The sequence below is a fragment of the Myxocyprinus asiaticus genome, chromosome 9 (assembly GCF_019703515.2).
Source record: "Myxocyprinus asiaticus isolate MX2 ecotype Aquarium Trade chromosome 9, UBuf_Myxa_2, whole genome shotgun sequence".
Taxonomy (NCBI): domain Eukaryota; kingdom Metazoa; phylum Chordata; class Actinopteri; order Cypriniformes; family Catostomidae; genus Myxocyprinus; species Myxocyprinus asiaticus.
The window spans coordinates 24,823,556-24,841,282 of NC_059352.1; the positions used below are offsets into that span (position 1 = coordinate 24,823,556).

The 17,727-nt window shown below is 37.1% G+C and overlaps 1 protein-coding gene across 6 annotated transcripts in view; it reads left to right on the forward strand.

The window, feature by feature from the left end:
• The window catches only part of dnajc6 (DnaJ (Hsp40) homolog, subfamily C, member 6), a 51,005-nt gene that overhangs the window by 20,909 nt on the left and 12,369 nt on the right, over positions 1-17,727 (forward strand). For 4 of the 6 annotated variants that reach the window (XM_051707161.1, XM_051707162.1, XM_051707156.1 and 1 more), the window contains 8 exons: positions 2,551-2,673; positions 3,683-3,816; positions 4,643-4,837; positions 5,042-5,150; positions 5,518-5,597; positions 9,525-9,718; positions 14,099-14,494; positions 15,584-15,733. In XM_051707161.1, coding sequence (XP_051563121.1) covers positions 2,551-2,673; positions 3,683-3,816; positions 4,643-4,837; positions 5,042-5,150; positions 5,518-5,597; positions 9,525-9,718; positions 14,099-14,494; positions 15,584-15,733 — 1,381 coding nt within the window. The remainder of the gene's footprint in view (positions 1-2,550; positions 2,674-3,682; positions 3,817-4,642; positions 4,838-5,041; positions 5,151-5,517; positions 5,598-9,524; positions 9,719-14,098; positions 14,495-15,583; positions 15,734-17,727) is intronic. The other 2 variants (XM_051707158.1, XM_051707159.1) reach the window with 1 other exon arrangement.

The window sequence follows — 17,727 nt, forward strand, 5'->3', positions numbered from 1 at the left end:
AACATCAGTGTAGCATACTTATTTCTGACCAGAAATTATACTGGTGCCTTTGGGGACTCATCTGGTCTCCTTTCATTAGATATTGGACATATTTTTTTCTATGTAATTAAATAACTCCAAAGATTAGCTGCATGACTCAAAAACTGTATTTTCAGCTTATAGTTTGTTTCTTGTTGTAGTTAAAGGTGTCATGACATATTCTTTTTTTAAATACATTTTATTATGTTCCCTAAGGTCCACTGAAAATGTTAGCAATTAATTTAGTAATATATGATCATTTTGCACCCTGTCTCTGGTCCTCTGTCTGAAACGCTCGGTTTTGGCCTCAGCGCCTCATTTAAACTTCAACATAAACACCCACGGTTATGATTGGCTAACATCGTGCAGCCTCTCGAATACAGCCATATTTGAATCTCAGTCGGAAGAGAACGAACAAGCTCCATAACATTATACCACGCTGATATGAGCTGAAAAAACCACACATACATAGTCCAAAATAACAGTGAAACAAGAGGCGCACATGTACAGTATCATCCTGACCTGTCCTGCACTTATGCGCACATCGCCAAAACACAACAAAACGGTCAAAGGTGTCCATCTTATGCATGTTTTCATTCACCAACAATTACAAATAATACAGATGGGCGCAAGAACACGTCCAGGACATGCTTGTGCTCAAAACAGTAAGATACAGCACAGCTGTGTGGTGTTTGTCCTGGCGACCACCGGAGGTCGCCGCATTGTTTCCTTGTCTTTTGTTGGTTTATGGGTTTTGTGGTTCTTTTTCGTTGTCTTTGTTCGTTGGTCCTTGTGTTCATTGGTGTAGGGTGTCCCTCGTTTCGTCGTTGGTTCTCTGTGTGTTTGGTCCGCATGTTCCCCAGTATTCATTGTCAATTGTTTTCCTTTCAGGCTGTAGTGTGTGGATTTCAGTTTATTTTGTTTCTTGTTTCCTTTGTTTGTTTTGCATTTTTTATTTAATCTGCAGCGTTTAGATCCTGTACTCTTGACTCATCATTCTGCACATCATTACAAGCTGAATAAAAACATAATGAGGTCTCCTTTTCAGAGCTGTAACTTGACACTGTATCTTTTAAAAGCGGATCGAGATGCATGACAATGGTCAAAGACGTCTGTCTAGTGCATGTTTATATACAAAAAATATTTTTTTATTTGGTGTTCAGGAATAGTTAGTAGGCCACACTTGGCCTGTCTGTCCTGCTAGCTCTCTCTCTCTCTCTCTCTCTCTCTCTCTCTCTCTGTTTACGAACTGAGCATCAAAGGTGCGATGATTTAAAGTAGGCGTTGCTGTTGTTGCTGTTGAGGCAGTCATGAAATAATGCCCCTAGTGACGTAGGAAGTTCACAGAAGTAGAGAGCGAGGTGTTTTTGCTGCTTGGTTTTAGTAAATGCTTTTATTGCATTGAGGATTAAGTTTTCAGTTCTGAAATTTACAGTATGTTTTATAGTTGAATGACCTCTTGTATGTCAATATCAAGGAAAATTTTATTCCTCAAGACATGACCCCTTTAAAAGTTTTTAACAAGCCAATGTAAGTTGTACTTGCACTTGCAAAATTCTTTGTTACAACGCTAGGGAGTTCTGAGTGGTAAGATATTGCAATGCAGTTGCTATGGTGTTCTATGTGGTTGCTTATATATTTTTGCCTGTTTTATTACCCAGCAGGTGAAAATCATAAGTATGGTTGCTTAAAAAAAGTAATAGTTGAAGCTCTCTTCAACAAGTATGATTTGAGCAGTCATTTATGCCCTTAGGACACACTGAAGTTCAGTACTAAGGGTTAGGGGTTTGTTCAAATCTTTTATTTTGCTTATTGCCATAGCAAGCACCATTAGGGCTTTTCCAGCATTGAAAATTTTTCTGCCTCCACCCAAGCGAAATTTTGGGCTGCCAAATATTTTTATGATATTTATCTCATGTTCTGTGCTTTATACGCGCTAAATATGCTTCTCGTTGAATTCAAAAGGTTCCATATACTTAGATGGGGAAAAATAACTCTTTATCCAATCTAAACATGAAATACAATGAAGTAATTGTTACATATTAATTATATGCAATTATGTAATAAACCAACTTTGAGCATATGGATGACAGTATACTTCAGTCACCACTGAAGACCATTTCTAACCCAGGAAAAACCCTGTCATAATTTTACACTGGAGGTTTGGCTTTATTATAAATAAAATATTTATATTATTATGTATTAATGGTTTGAATGGTTTTTGAAGTGCTGTTCATATATGGATCTCCTGCTGTTGTAGAGATATTGTTGTCTCTGTTATCTCAAAGTTTTGACATACTATTGTTGTACAATTTACATAAATATGCCTGCGATTGTGGTTTTCTTTGTTAAATTTGATCCATGGTTATCCATCTCCTTCATCTCTTTGAATCAGTTTCGATGTTTCTTTTTAATTTAGTTTTTCCTTGTTTTACACTTACTCTGTACTTTCTCTTTTTCTGTCTCATTCCTCTTTGTAATCTTCTGCCTCTCAGTTATTGTCTCCTAATTTTTCTTCTTGTTCATCTGTAGGTTTCTGAATGTAACTGGCCTTCCAGACAGGCCCCGAGTCTACACAACCTGTTTGCTGTGTGTAAGAACATGTACAACTGGCTCAAGCAAAACCCCAAGAATGTGTGTGTGATCACATGCTCGGTATGAGGGCGTAACTCACTCCATAGTCTCATTTATTACTTACTCTTTTTCATATCATTCTATTTACTGTCAATTATCACTTATAATATTCTTTAAGGCTTTTTTACAGTTTGTCCAATTTATAAATAAAAGTCATGCACAGAAAATGGTGATTTTTATGAAAAGTCCAAGCCTCACTAAAAGAACAAACAAGCATTTAATTGAGCTCATGGAGAGTTAACAGAAGCCTTTAGTCTTGTTCTTTTTTAGCCTTGACTGTTAAATTAGATTATTTACATTTTAATCCGTTTCTATTTACTCTGCCGAGAAAGTTTCTGCCTTTCTGCAGGTTAAAGGTGCACTCAGTAAGTTTTTGTTCACCTTGTCTTGGACTTACTTTGACACCTAGGGGCATGGATGCAGCATCATTCAAACTCAATAGTTTTCAGTTACAGATGCCATTGTAGGGATTCACTATTCACAGCCAGCCAGGATTAATTAAATCCCTGAGTGAAAGTGTTACTGAGATTAAGCGAGTAGTATCCGGCTGGTCATGTGATTCTAACATGGCATCCCCTGTGAGGGGACCCTCTCCATTTAGAATAAAACAGCTTTTATAATGTTACTGATATGACTGTCTTCATCTCATTTAAGTGGTCATGATTTTAGACATTGGTTTCAAAATTGCAATTCATTTCTTTAGAAGTAAAACTTTTTAAATGAGAAAAAATTACTAAGTGCACCTTTAATATTGATTTAATGTAGAAATACGTATTTCAAATGTGAATAAGCTCACAAAAAAAAAAAAAAGAAAATCCGGACATTGGCAGCTAACTGTAATTAAAACTAGACATGTGAAATTGGCCTTTTTTGAAACCCTTTAGCTATAAATCTTAAAAGTGTTTAATTGTTGATATTTACAGTTTGTTTTGTTTTGCAGATCATATAACTTAATTACTTTATCATTCTTTTTTATGTGATGTATTATCCAAATCTGTCCTAAAACATGCTTATTTTGCCTCCCTATTAGGATGGCAGAGCTCCTTCAGGTGTACTGGTCTGTGCCATGTTCTGTTTCTGCCACCTCTTTGCCAACCCAGTGCCAGCCATGCAGCTTCTCAGTGCCAAGAGGCCTGGATCTGGCCTGTGGCCCTCACACCGGAGGTACAACCAATCAACTTGCAGCTCTGAAAAGTGTAGCTTTGATAAAAAAATTAAAACAAATGTTGCTGACTGCTATTAATGCCCAACCAGTGTCTTTCATACAATGCCTGCTTTCTGTTTGCACTTAGAATTCACATTGTGGTCAAATTAGCATGTATTTATGCTATGTAAAAAAAATGTATGTTGAGTAGATGAGGTTTCTTCCTCATCTACTTTAACATCTAAGGGGCTGTTCATACCGAGTGTGTTTTTGGGTCCATATGCTCTATTTTTCAATTATTTTGTGTAAATATGCTCTAAATGAATGTCAGTGACTGATGCATTTTTTAGGTGCAGTGTCAAGTTTAAAAGACCACGTCTCGAGACACTTTTTTAGAATGCGTTCGGTCTGAATGACCCCTTGCCACAGTTTTTCCTTGCCATTGTCTTCTTTGGCTTGCTAATTGGGGGTTTGTAAGGTATTGTTCTTTGCGAAACTGATTTGTAGCAATATGCATTGTGGACAGTGTTATACAAATAAATAGAATTTAATTTAACAATAATGGTATATGATGAACAAATCTTCAATATGAAGTTGCCCAGTTCAGTAGATACAAAGCTTTTGTAAGCCTTTTGTACCTTTTTTATTTCATGTACTTTTTATTTCTAGGCAGTTTTGAAATGTTCATTTCTCTTCACGAGGGTTGTAAATGGAAGGAATGAAACCTCATTTTTTCATCAAAACATACAGTATGTCTCTAATAAACCATCAAACAAGGTATTTCCAATGGAGAAAAAAACACTAACAGCCAATTATGCTTGTGTGTGTGTGTGTTTGATTATTCAGGTACATAGGTTATGTGTGCAGTATGGTCTCAGAGAAGCCCACAGTACCACACTCCAAACCACTAGTCATTAAAGCTGTCACAATGAGTCCTGTTCCTTGCTTCAACAAACAGCGCAGTGGCTGTCGGCCTTTTTGTGACGTACTTATTGGCGAAACCAAGATATTTTCTACAGCTCAGGAGTACGAAAGGATGAGGTAGGCTGTCTAGTGTCTTATTATCTGCTGGTCAACAACACTGGTTGACAAGCAATTTTTGTTTGTCTGGCACTGGTCTACCAGTCAGACTAGCACCAAACCAGCATAGTCCAGCCTGGACCAGCAAGGAAATTAATTCTGGTCTAAGTGAAACAATTTTGAGGATCTCTTTACGCATGTTGCTCCTCTTGTCTTTGATCACAGGGAACACAGGTTTCAGGAGGGCAAAGTGGTCTTTCCTGTGGGAGTGAGTGTCCAAGGAGATGTGGTGATTTCTGTCTATCATATGCGCTCACATGCACTACAGGCCAAGGTAGGAGACCAATACTTAACTGTACCAGCTTCTGCAGAGTGTAAAAAAATGGGCGTGATTACATTTCATTCAACATTAATGCATTCAGCAGACACTTTTATCCAAAGCAACAGTGCAATCAAGGTGTACATTTTATCATTTTGTGTGCTCCCTGGGAAACAAACTCATGACATTGGCATTGCAAGTGTTGTACTCCACAAGTCGAGCTACATGCTCTACCAGTTTAGCGTGGGAAAGTTTGGGCAAGATCTAGGCTGAGTAAAATTAATTAGTTGCTGAATGGTTGTTAATCTTCAACAATAACAATGTGTTATAACCTAATACAATGGATGTTCAACATTGTGTTTAAATTATGGTGTGTTTGCAGGTAACAAACACCCAGATATTCCAGATTCAGTTCCATACCGGTTTCATTGCCCCTTGCACCACGGTCTTAAAGTTTTTGAAGTAAGTGTGTCTTTCTACTACTTTCATAAGCATCACACTGTCACGGAGTAACATCTGGAGCAATTGATCTAGACTTTGGGTTGTTGACATGAAATGGCAAGCAGTGATAGAAGTGCCCTGTAGTGTGATATAAAATTCATATTTGATCAGATTTTAGTCAGTGTATTTTTGATGTTTAATATACAGCTATGTGGAGCACAGGTGTCCATATAAGCAGGGTAAGCAGTGCTTACCGAACAGAAGAGTGAAAAGAAAAATGACCCTATGAAATATTTAAATACAATTGTTAATATAAACTACTGTTTTCGTTCAAATTAGTCATCTTTCATCTCAGTTGAGCAGCACAGACAGTTATTCATTTATTCGCTTTGGCACCACCCTCAGGTATAAGCACTTTGTTATGCTTTATCTGACTTGGATTCAAAGCATTGTTTACCACCCTTTCATTCAACAATTATACGTTCATTCAAACTGAATCACGCTATGCCCACACTAATTCCACACTAGTGCGAATACCGCTTCGGAGCGGTGTTTCGGGCTAAGTGTATCCAAGAGTTCATCGTGATCAGGAGCCACACCCCGCCTACCCAAGCGATCGGTGTATTTTCGCCATGATGACGTCAAGGGAGGCTTTTCAACAGAAGTTATTTATTATAATCAGATAGTGAAATGTAAGTGAAGCATATATTTATTTAAGTATAAATGAATATATTCAACATTATATAATGTGTTTGGGATGACTTAATAGCAGCATCATAATTACAAAATATTATTTGTGTATATTTATATACCTCTTTGTTATCCTTCTTGCCCAATAATCACCTTATTTTGTTTGTTCTTGCCTAATACTGCTGGTAATTTTGGTAATTTATCATCCAGTGTGGCATACAATATGCGGTCTAGTAAATGTTGTTTTAAAATTAAAAATGTATCAACTACTACCACAAGTTCTTTCTCATCTTTATGTATTTAAAATATACGTTTTAATGCTTTTTATTTGTTGTATGAAACCACATACTGATAAGTTGTGAAAGCAGTCTTTGGTCGTCTTATATAAAAGACAAGCCAAAGCATATAATTTAAATGGTTTGTATTAGTAGCTATTAATGGATCGCACAGGTTCATAGAATAAAGTTTTATGCACTGTATTGAGAAACAAAGTAGAAAGAAATTGCTTATATTTAATATTTTACAGCAATTATGGACGACACAATTTTACAGTTAAACCTTTTTTAATGTGCGAAGTACTGAAGATCAAAATGGGTAAAAATAATTAACATTTACAACTATTTTCACACAATAAAAACATGATCACATTTTTTACTTCTTTTCTACAGCACAATACACTTCCAACAACCAGTAGTGTATTAATAAATGAAAAGATGGGTAAAATTTTCTATTATTTATTATTTTAAATAGGCTATAACAGTCAATGCTACTAAAAACAATCAGTCTTCAGCTGAGTGAAAAGACAAAAACAGCTGTCGCAACCAGCACCAAAATCTTTAAGTCTACGAGTGTCCCAACGTGCAGTCAAAAGTCATCCACACACTCGCAGTCTTCACGTCTACTTGCACGCTAGTGGCCAAACACCGGAAATACGTAAGACAAGTGGGTAAGTAGGCAAGACCAAAACCGCAAGTGGGGGTATTGGGACAGGGCCTACAAATGGCCAGGGTAAGCATGCTTACCTTAAACGAGTAAGCCATTCAGAAGCTCCTTCCTTCAGTCATGCTATCTGATAGGCTAGATTTTTGTTTTGCGTCAACACGTACAAGTTTGTGTAACTAATGCGTTATTAAGTGCTAAAATGGATATAGTGTAAGATCTACGTGGATTTGGCAATGTTAATTTCAAATGAAAAATTGAGAAAGAGGCTACTGAAACTTAAACAAGCGGGCGACTTTTACAACAAGGTAACGGAGATGTTCATTCGCAAGGAGAGACGCATGGATTTTGTGTTCCAGTAAAGGTAAGTTAATATGTTTATTAAAAATCTGTGTTATTGATACTAGATCATGGATACTAGGTCATTGTTTCTGGTTAGTCTAACAGTTTGTGTTCTTGTGCTATGCTCTGTCTGTTTTATAGTTATAACTTTAGGTCGCAGTATCTGTTTAAAAAAATATATTAACGGTTGACTGCCGTGTTTGTTACATTTGCCTTGTGCATTCAGGTTAAGATTGTTGTCTTTGGTGGTCAGATTAGTTAATTGATGCTGTCCATTCCAGTGTTTCTGAACTCCGGGAAGAGTGATGTAGTGAAACTAGTAACTTGCAATCTTTTCTTTTTGTTGTATGTCAAAAGAAGCTCTTCTGGCACTATGATTCATTGTATGATTTAATGGACAAACATGCTTGGCTCAATATATGACAATCTTTTATTTGTGTGATATGAGCAATATTACTATCCTGAATTTAAAACAATTTGGTCATGAAGTTTGCCACTGTGACATAATTGTTTCCATTGACTGGTGGGTTCAAGACAACCATTTACGTCTATAACATTCCATGAAATTACACTCACCCATATAATGTATTTTGGGCACAACGTTTAATAATGTGTATTTAAAATCTTTGATGCTTGCCCAGTCTCAAAGCTCACGGCAGGTGCCTGGGTGGAGCAGGATTTTAGACCAATGAGATTTCACAGTGAGCGTGGCTACCCAGCATGACTCTGAAGAAATGGAAATGCCCTCATATTTTAAGACCTTATATTAATTTATATACAAAATAAATTTTTCACAAACAAGCTCAAAGGTGACTAAAAATGAAATAGTTAAAGGGGTCATGACATGCCTTTTTGTTTGAAATTATTTTAATATGTTCCTTGCGTTTCACTTATAATGTTAGTAATGTTTTTTGCATAAAAAACAGTCATATATTTGTAAAACATGGTCATTTTCCACCTTCATTCTGACCCTCTGTCAGAAGAGCTCGGTTTAGGCGCTGCTTCTCCTTTAAAGGTGCATTCAGTACGTTTTGTTCATGATGTCTTGGACTTACACTGACACCTAGGGGCATGGAAGCAGCATCATTCAAACTCAATAGTTTTCAGTTACAGATGCCATTGTAGAAATTCACTATTCACAGCCAGCCAGGATTAATTACATCCCCGAGTGAAAGTGTCCAAAAACAGGGCGGTTACTGACATTTAGCGAGTAGTATTCGACTGGTCATGTGATTCCAACATGGCAGCCCCCATGAGGAGAAGCTCTCCATGTAGAATAAAACAGCTTTTATAAGATAAGTGATGAAGTCTTCATCTCATGTGAGTGGTCATAATTTTAGACATACAGGTATGTTTCAAAATTAGAATTAATTTCTTTAGAAGTCAAACTTTTTAAATGAGGAAAAAATTACTGAGAAGACTTGACAGTAAATGCCCACTGTTATGATTTGTCTCTCTGCTCTTGACTGACCTGCTCTCTCTCACTGCTCTACTGGGCGGGCTACGGAAGTGATAATGTAAAGTAGGCATTGATGTGTGGATGTGGAGGTGGTCAGATGCAAATGTCTACCACAGTGTGACGTCACAATGTGGTGGAAGTAGAGAACGAGTCGTTTTGGCAGCTTGGTTTCAACAAATGGTCTTTTTGCAGTGAGGAGGAAGTTTTGAATTCTGAAACTTACAGTATGTTTTATAGTAGAATGACCTCTTATATGTCAAAAGATCAAGGAAAATTTGATTCTTCATGTCATGACCCATTTAAAAGAAATGGTGACCTGTTACAACACCTAAAACATACACTTACATGCGTTCATCTAAAATAAACCATAAATCTGAAAAAAAAAAAAGAGAGAAAGTTTATGGACATGTTATGGACATAATTTATAAGCTACCCATATATTCCAGTATGTGCAACGAAACTACACTGCCTTTTGCAGCTTTGCACTGAAATCTGTCTGTGTGTGTTTGTGTGTTCAGGACAGAGCTGGATGCGTGTGATTCCCCAGAGAAATACCCTCAGCTGTTTCAAGTGCTTTTAGATATTGAGGTGGAAAGCACAGAGAAACAGAAAGATCTCACCCCACCGTGGGAGCAGTTCCCCACCAAAGACCTGAGCCCCAATGTGCTTTTTTCCTGCCATCAAGAACACCAGGATGCACTTGCTATTTCAGGTAATGCACACAAATATATTACTGAAACAAATAAGTAGGCTTTAACACATCAATTTAGTGTGATTAAAAATATATATATAACCCTTTAAGCTCTGAAGGTGTTTTTAAAGATTTCTTGTTTCAGTGGCATACCAACCATAAGTGTTCAAGTGTTTGGGTCAAGTGTATGGTATTATTGTAAAGAAAACATTTCAATTTGTTTAATTATATAGATTATGATACATTCTGAGACTCTCAGCCTAAGATACTGCTGAAAGATCACACCAAAAAATTGAGCCTTATAAAAATGTCTTATTTTTCTGATTTGACATTATATATCTCTGGGTGTAAATAAGGTGGCTATGAAAAACTTGATTGTCCCCAATCATGTCAACTGTATCTGTGAAAATGTTTGTGTTGATACGACAAAGCAATCAAATGTTATAGCATTACAAAAATTATTTATCATAGTGTCCAAAAATGTCTCCATATGTCCAAAAGCCTCTCAAAACAAATAAAACATAAAAGTGTACATAAAAAAAACGAATTACACATGCAAACACAACAATGACTAAAGGTATGCATAGCATGCAGAAATGATTTTAGTAATGAGATTCCACAGAATGAGTGCATTTTGTCTCAATGAGTCTGCATCGAGTCAGTGTCATTTACATGGCGCCATCTCCTGGTGGCCATATGGCTCAACATTGAGCTTTGTGTGGATTATCTAATGGTCTATGCATTCAGTTACCTTGTGTGTGTGTGTGGGGTCGTTTGAAAGATAATCATGTTATAAGCGATAACGTGGTATACAAACAACACCAACATTATTGTCAAAAAAATATACTTAGCTATTACTCTCTATATTTTTGTCTGAGTAAAACAAATAGGCTGGCTGGATTCTACTCTTTGAGAGCTTTCCAACAATATGTAACACATGGATATTTGATGAGTTTGATGTTTTTACTGATTGCAATAATGAGTACAGTATAAATTATCAAAATGGAACACTTCTGATTTATCTGCAAATTTCAAAGCGCTTGTTCAGTTTTGTTCATAATGTCTGCATATATTGGAAAATAGAGCTTCTAAGCTTTCAAACGATACTTATTTTGTGTTGGTCAAGACTGTAATTGTTAATATTTTGACAATTATATTTTGTTTCTCGTGGGCCCACCAGCAGGTGAGCTTAAAGGGATAATAATAACATGATAAAAATATGAATACAATGAATCATGTTCGCTGACCCGTACTTACAATTCAAGCTTGAAGTACTACCTTAAGATTTTAGCCTAAGCTTCTACTATAGGCAACGTACCGCATCAAACTACACAAACCGAGAACAGGCAGCACATCAAGAGTAAGGAGCTGTTCAAAAACAGCTATACAGGGTTCAACAGAATGGAGAATAACACAAGGGTCAAGACACGTTTTTCAGAGATAAGCTTATTTTAACTTGACACGACATGTTAAAAATCTGGTGCTCATGGCACGAGACACAGAAAAACAGCGATGCAATGGTCAAAGACTCATTGCAAAGTCGACATGTTTACAATCACCAACAATTAAAAAAAATTGCAGTTGGAGAGATCGGCCCCTAATGATGTTTACACACTAGCACTTTTGGTGCGCACCTGGGGTCGAATGACGTCAAAGTTAGGTTCGTTTGTATGATGTGAATGCTGTTTTCTGCACCCGGTAACCGCACCAGAGTCCACATGAAAAGGTGGTCTGGGGTACGGTTTATGTGAACATGAATGCAATCATACCAAATCGCAGAAGTGAACTGCTTGTGATGATGTGTAATTTGTGTCTTTGCAGGCTTGCTATCGCAGTTGTGCTATATTGCATTTCTCATACCTGCATGTGTCCAAATAAATCCCCTCCAGAGAGCAGCTCACATTCTTCACATATCTTGCAATGTATCTGCGGGCTCGCAGCAGACAAACGCTAATATTCACCACATCAGTGCACACTCAGTGCATCTGCGGGAGACAAACACAATCGTTCTGTGTCGTTCTGTGCATGGCAATTTTCGTGGTAAATCCAAAGAGAAACAGAATTAGAATGAGCTTTATTGCCAATATAGTATACTTACACATACAAGGAATTTGTCTTGGTGACAGGAGCTTCCAGTGTACAACCATACAAAAACAATACAAAAACAGCAGCAAGACATAGATAATAATAATAAAAAATAAAACTAATTATACACATACATACAGACACACACATACATACATACACACATACACATGGGTAGTGCAAATCTAATACAATCTGTTATGTACAGTGTAAATACAAATCTGTTATGTACAGCGCAAATGTTTGTTTTTTTCTCAGAGGAATGAAATGGCAGAAGAGGTTGGATGTGTTGGATAAATATAAGAAAGACTAAACTGTGTATTGCACATAGTTATTGCTCAATGGGGCAATTTAACTGTTGATGAGATGGATAACCTGAGGGAAAAAAACTGTTCCTGTGCCTGACGGTTCTGGTGCTCAGAGCTCCGAAGCGTCAGCCAGAAGGCAACAGTTCAAAAAGGCAGTGGGCAGGGTGAGTGGGGTCCAGAGTGACCTCTTCAGCCCCCTTCCTCACTCTGGAAGTGTATAGTTCTTGAAGGGGGGGCAGGGGGCAACCAATAATCCTCTTAGCAGTCCGAACTAATACTTCACTTAACACAGTGACGTCTTCTCAAATTGTTACCTAGTTACGGTGGTAAACAGCTGCCGCTTGTACTCACGTTGGTGACGTAATTGGATCGCTATTTTAACCCAAATAATATGATGTGGACAGAGACCAGTGGGGGCAGGGGGAGGGGGGAGGAAACGAACTCTGGTTTGTTCCAAGCAATCGAACCGAATCGAAGTGTGAAAGCACTGTACAGGCAATGTAGGCCAGTGACAGGCTTATGTTCAATTATATGGAAATAAAACAAACAATATATTGACTTACAGATACTCTATTTGTAATATCAATTCAATGTTTTCCACAATAATACACTAATGTAATATCTTCATTTGGCACCTTTTTCAGCAAATTTTGATATGTAATTAATTGTGATTATTTTGATGAATTAATTGGCAGATCAATGTAATTAAATGGATTAAAATTTTGAATTGAGTGATAGCCCCTAAAAAAATCGAATGATTTCATTTTTGCTTTTTTAAAAGCTTTGGAGGGCTGTCATTTTAAACACTTATCTTTTTTTTAGTGTAAAGAAAAGACACACTGTTTTTGCTTGTATCATCATTGCATTAAAGCTGAAGATGCTGCAGAGGGTGACAGCATGGCCCTGTGGAGTTTACTCACCATTAATAGCTCTGTAATTTATCCCTTTAGACAGTGAGCTGTTTAACAAGTCAGCTCATGAGTCACCCCATGACATTCTGTTGAGTTTCTGTGCACCATTAAACTAAACACCATCTGTTTAATGTACTTTCCATTCTCTGCTAAAAAGATGAAATGGAGGGCTTGGACTTGGAAGGTAAGATGTAGTGTAGGAGGCCTGTGAGAGGGCAGACTAAATATTTAGACAATAATTTTATGTGTATTTGATATGTAATAATAAAATGATTTAGAGAATAATTTTATATGTAGTTAGAATCTAGGTGATTTTAGTGGCATAGATGTGTTTTTAAAGGTGCTGTTTGACATTTTTTTTTTTTTTTTTTTTTATGAAAAGTTATGCAAAAAAATGTCCTACTCCCTTAAAGATATTAATGAAATAAGTGTCCTGAGATATCTCACCGTTCTCTGTGACAGCTGTAGCTTTTGTAAACAGCAAACATTGATGCTTTTCACCTGTCAATTATTTTGCTCGTTCTCACAGTATTATAGTTGTGGAGAATTGAGGCATACTGCCATTTTTAAGCCATGTTGTTCATAACAGTTGTGTGATGAGGGCGCTATTTTGCTGCTGTTCTTTTAAACAACCATTTCTGCACAATAAAGCTCATTTGTTATCTTTGGAGTGTGGGGTTTTGGAAGGGGGGGAGGCGTGACTAGTTCAGCGTCTTAGTCTCGTGGAAGTAGAATGGCTGAAATCGCTTACAGCACCTTAAATTTCATGCTTAGTGATACTGTGGCCACTGCAGCCACATTCACTAGTTTTTCTGTTTTGTTAAGAATAGGATTTGAAAACAAATATTCCATGGGACGATTTACTGTTACATTTAGTGTGTAACGCAGACGGTTGAGTAAATCTTTTATTCGGGGGAAATTAGGCTTGTAGGCTTTTTATAATGAAAAATTTTCTTTATATGAACAGTTCAACCAAAAGTGGAAATTCTGTCATCATTTACTCACCATCAAGTCATTCCAAACCTATTGCACAATGGTACTTCTATGGTGATCTTTAGATTTGAAGGTCTTAAACATTTCTCCGGTCTGTCCCTTAGATCCTGCCCAGGGTCACGGGGGTTGTGGAGGCAGAGTGGGTCCGAATGAAGAGAGTGAACCCTCGGATGATGACATGCTCTCCCTTTCTAGCCAGCAGAGCAACACAAGCAATGAGAAAGCAAAAGCAGTTAAAAAGCCGGAGCTCCAGCCCTCAGCGGCCCCTCCTCCTCCAACAGCAGAAGAAGTGGATCTGCTGGGTCTGGACGGGGACACAGCTCAGCCTCCTCCATCCTCCCCACAGCCTCCCACCACCAGCACAACCACAGACCTGTTGGGGGATCTATTCGTAGCACCACCCACACCACAGCCGGCCAGCGGCTCCTCCTCTGCTCAGTCAACCCCGCGGAGAACTGCAGCCTCTTCATCACCCTGTCCATCACCTCGAACTGGAGACAGTAAGCACTAGGGTTCTCACCATACCAGTATCGGTTAAATTTCATGATTCTTCTCAATGAATTTCGATACTATAGCAAAAAAACATAGCCTACAAACACATTTCTGGTAACACTTTACAATAAGTTGGAATTCGTTAACATTAGTAACTACATAAGTTACAATGAACTATGAACAATACTTTTGCAGCACTTCTAAATCCTGGTTAATGTTCATTTCAACATATGCATTTTGAAAAGTTATATATTAACATTAGTTAATGCATTCTGTACTAACATGAACTAACTAGAAACAATTATATAGGTGTAAAAGAGGACGCGAGAAGCAGTTTTCCTTTTTCAGGTGACGCTTTTATTTCCCCTTTTCCTCGACACCACTTTATAGTTACGTTCATACACTCTATCCACACTAACACACACACACTGCTTCTACAAACAACTTCCACTATTCAGGAATGGTCACTCTGGCTTAGCTCTGTCATATCCAGTCTCTCACTCTGAGCGTTGTGTCGCTCTCTTTATGCCGCTCTCCCCGTGCTCACTGAAATTAGAGACAGGTGTTAGACATAATTTAGCTCAGGAGTAAGCGCCCTTACCGCTTTCTCTCTCCGGAGAGATGCTTGACCACGCCCCCCGCTGCCACAGTAGGCTATTCATAAATTAACATTGATATTAATTACCTTTTTAGTTTTAGTATCAACTTTGCACCAAAATACAGATACTTTTCACATCTCTAGTGAGCACCCATGACAAGCTACTTTTCTTTGTTTAATTTTAGCAATAACAAGTAGTCAGTGAAGTAAAGTAGCATATCGGTTGAAATTGAGCAATTTAAATGAGTCGACCGATATATCGGTTTTACCGATTATTCTGTGCTGATAGTTGCTTTATGGAACTATCGATTATTGGAAAAAATCAACCCCAATAGTTGCCTATATATATATTATTTTTATTTATTTTATTTGTATTTATTTTTTTCACCATGTTCTTCTGTGGCCAAAACCCTTGATCTGGTGAATTATTCATCTGAATGGAATTCAAACAAATATGCATTTTGCCGAAAGAAACTGAATACTCTCTTTAATTCTTCAGCTTTTGACCTGTTCGGGTCTGGGCCAGCTCCCACCCCAAAGCCGCAGGACTTCATTGGGGCCTTCCTGGGTCCAGGTAATATGGGGCAGCCAGACCCCTTCCTGCATGCTGCACGATCTCCATCTCCTACAATGCAGAACATGGGCATGGGTAAGGCATGTGCTTCTGCCACTCTGTGCTGCCAGTGTGTGGGCAACGTCACCATAACAACCAGCAAGCCCTTTTATGTTAAATCCTCCAGAAAGTGACAGAAATAATCTTGCGTATTTACCTCTATTAAACATCTAGTTAGCCTCTCTAGAAAAGTGCAGATTGTAGGTATTTTGTTGAGAGTACAATTGATATTGGTCCTTGAGGTTGATTATTTGTTTAAAGTACAGTGTGTGTGGTCAGTAGCAGCATGCACTCTGTAAAGGAGAGCTGAAACCCAGCATTATGTATCTGGGAATATACGAGACAGATTGATATCAATTCTATAACCATACGCAAAATTTTAAACTGAATCACACCTGTTTCCATTTAGGAGCCCATTCTGTCATGCAAAGGCATCAGTATGTTCTAGTGATAAATGTAATACAGTCTGGTTTATCTTAAAATAGTTCACCCAAAAATAAAAATTCTGTCATTTACTCACCCGATGTTGTTCTAAACCTATACGACTTTCTTTGATTTTTTTTTTCTTATGACTTTTTGATTCTTCCATATGAGTTTTGGTCTGTTTCTCACACAAAGTTCTAGCATGGACTTCGAAGACTTATAAACATACTGTAAATATGGAGACTAGAGGTCGACCGATATATCAGTTTTACTGATTATTCTGTGCTGATAGTTGCTTTATGGAACTATCGATTATTGGAAAAAATCAACCCCAATAGTTGCCTATATATATATATATATATATATATATATATATATATATATATATATATATATTATTTTTATTTATTTTATTTGTATTTATTTTTTTCACCATGTTCTTCTGTGGCCAAAACCCTTGATCTGGTGAATATATATAGGCTATAAAAAGCTTAATTTGTTGAATATTTACATATAGAGGATTGTAACGGAGCCAACATAGACATTGTTGAACGTTTATTTATGTAACCTTTATTGATTGTTGAGTTCATGTTGATTTTGACCTACAGTGTTGCTAGAGAAAAGGAAGAACACATTTTATAATAACGAAATTCCGGACAATTGACAAGCAAACTGTTGATCTACTATTGATGGATGATGATCTACTGTTAATACATTACTGGTTAAATGCCCATTTGACAATGTTTACTTTATAGTGTTTTTTTATTGTAATGCATTGTAGATGATTGTAAGAGTACATGTTTTGTTTGGAGGACAGACATTTCAAAATAAGAGTCCCCAGTGGATTTTGGGCTTGTTTAAAGTTAAAACTCCCGTGTTATGCACCAAATCTTAATTTTTTTTTTCTGGTTATTATTAGGATTTTGGTTGCACAATATTCTTGTATCTGGGATTTTACTCATTTTGGACTCATGTAGCCTCTATGTCTGTGCCCATCACAGTACGGAAAGACTAAGAAAATGTTTTAACATTCAATACATCGATTTTAAAAACTATCGGCCGACATATCGGTTATCTGCCTTTTTCATCACCTTAGTTATCGGTATCAGCAAAAGCCACTCTCGGTCGACCTCTAATGGAGTCATATCGACTACTTTTATGATACTTTATTGCTGCTTTTGCATCCATTCAGTCAAAGCTTCAATCCATGTTCATTTTATTTGCATGTAAAGAGCCATTAGCACATTCTTCAAAATGTCTCCTTTTGTGTTCCATGTAAGAAATAATGTCATAAGTGTTTTGAACAACATGAGGGTGAGTAAATAATAACATAATTTGCATTTTTGGGTGACCTATTTCATTTTCATTTCAGATGTAGTCATTTTTCTTTGGTGTTTGTTGTTGTTTGCATGCCTAATGGAAACAGCATGTGATGTTGTTTGCAGTTTGTTTATTTAATTATTTAAGCTAATCAAAAGTGGCTGCACATAGACCTGATCTTTATATAACAAATACCTGTGAATGATTTTGAAACATTCCCGATATGCCTAGAAACTGAGTAATCAAACAGTTTTAAACTTTTGTTGACCTGCCTTAAAACGGCACTA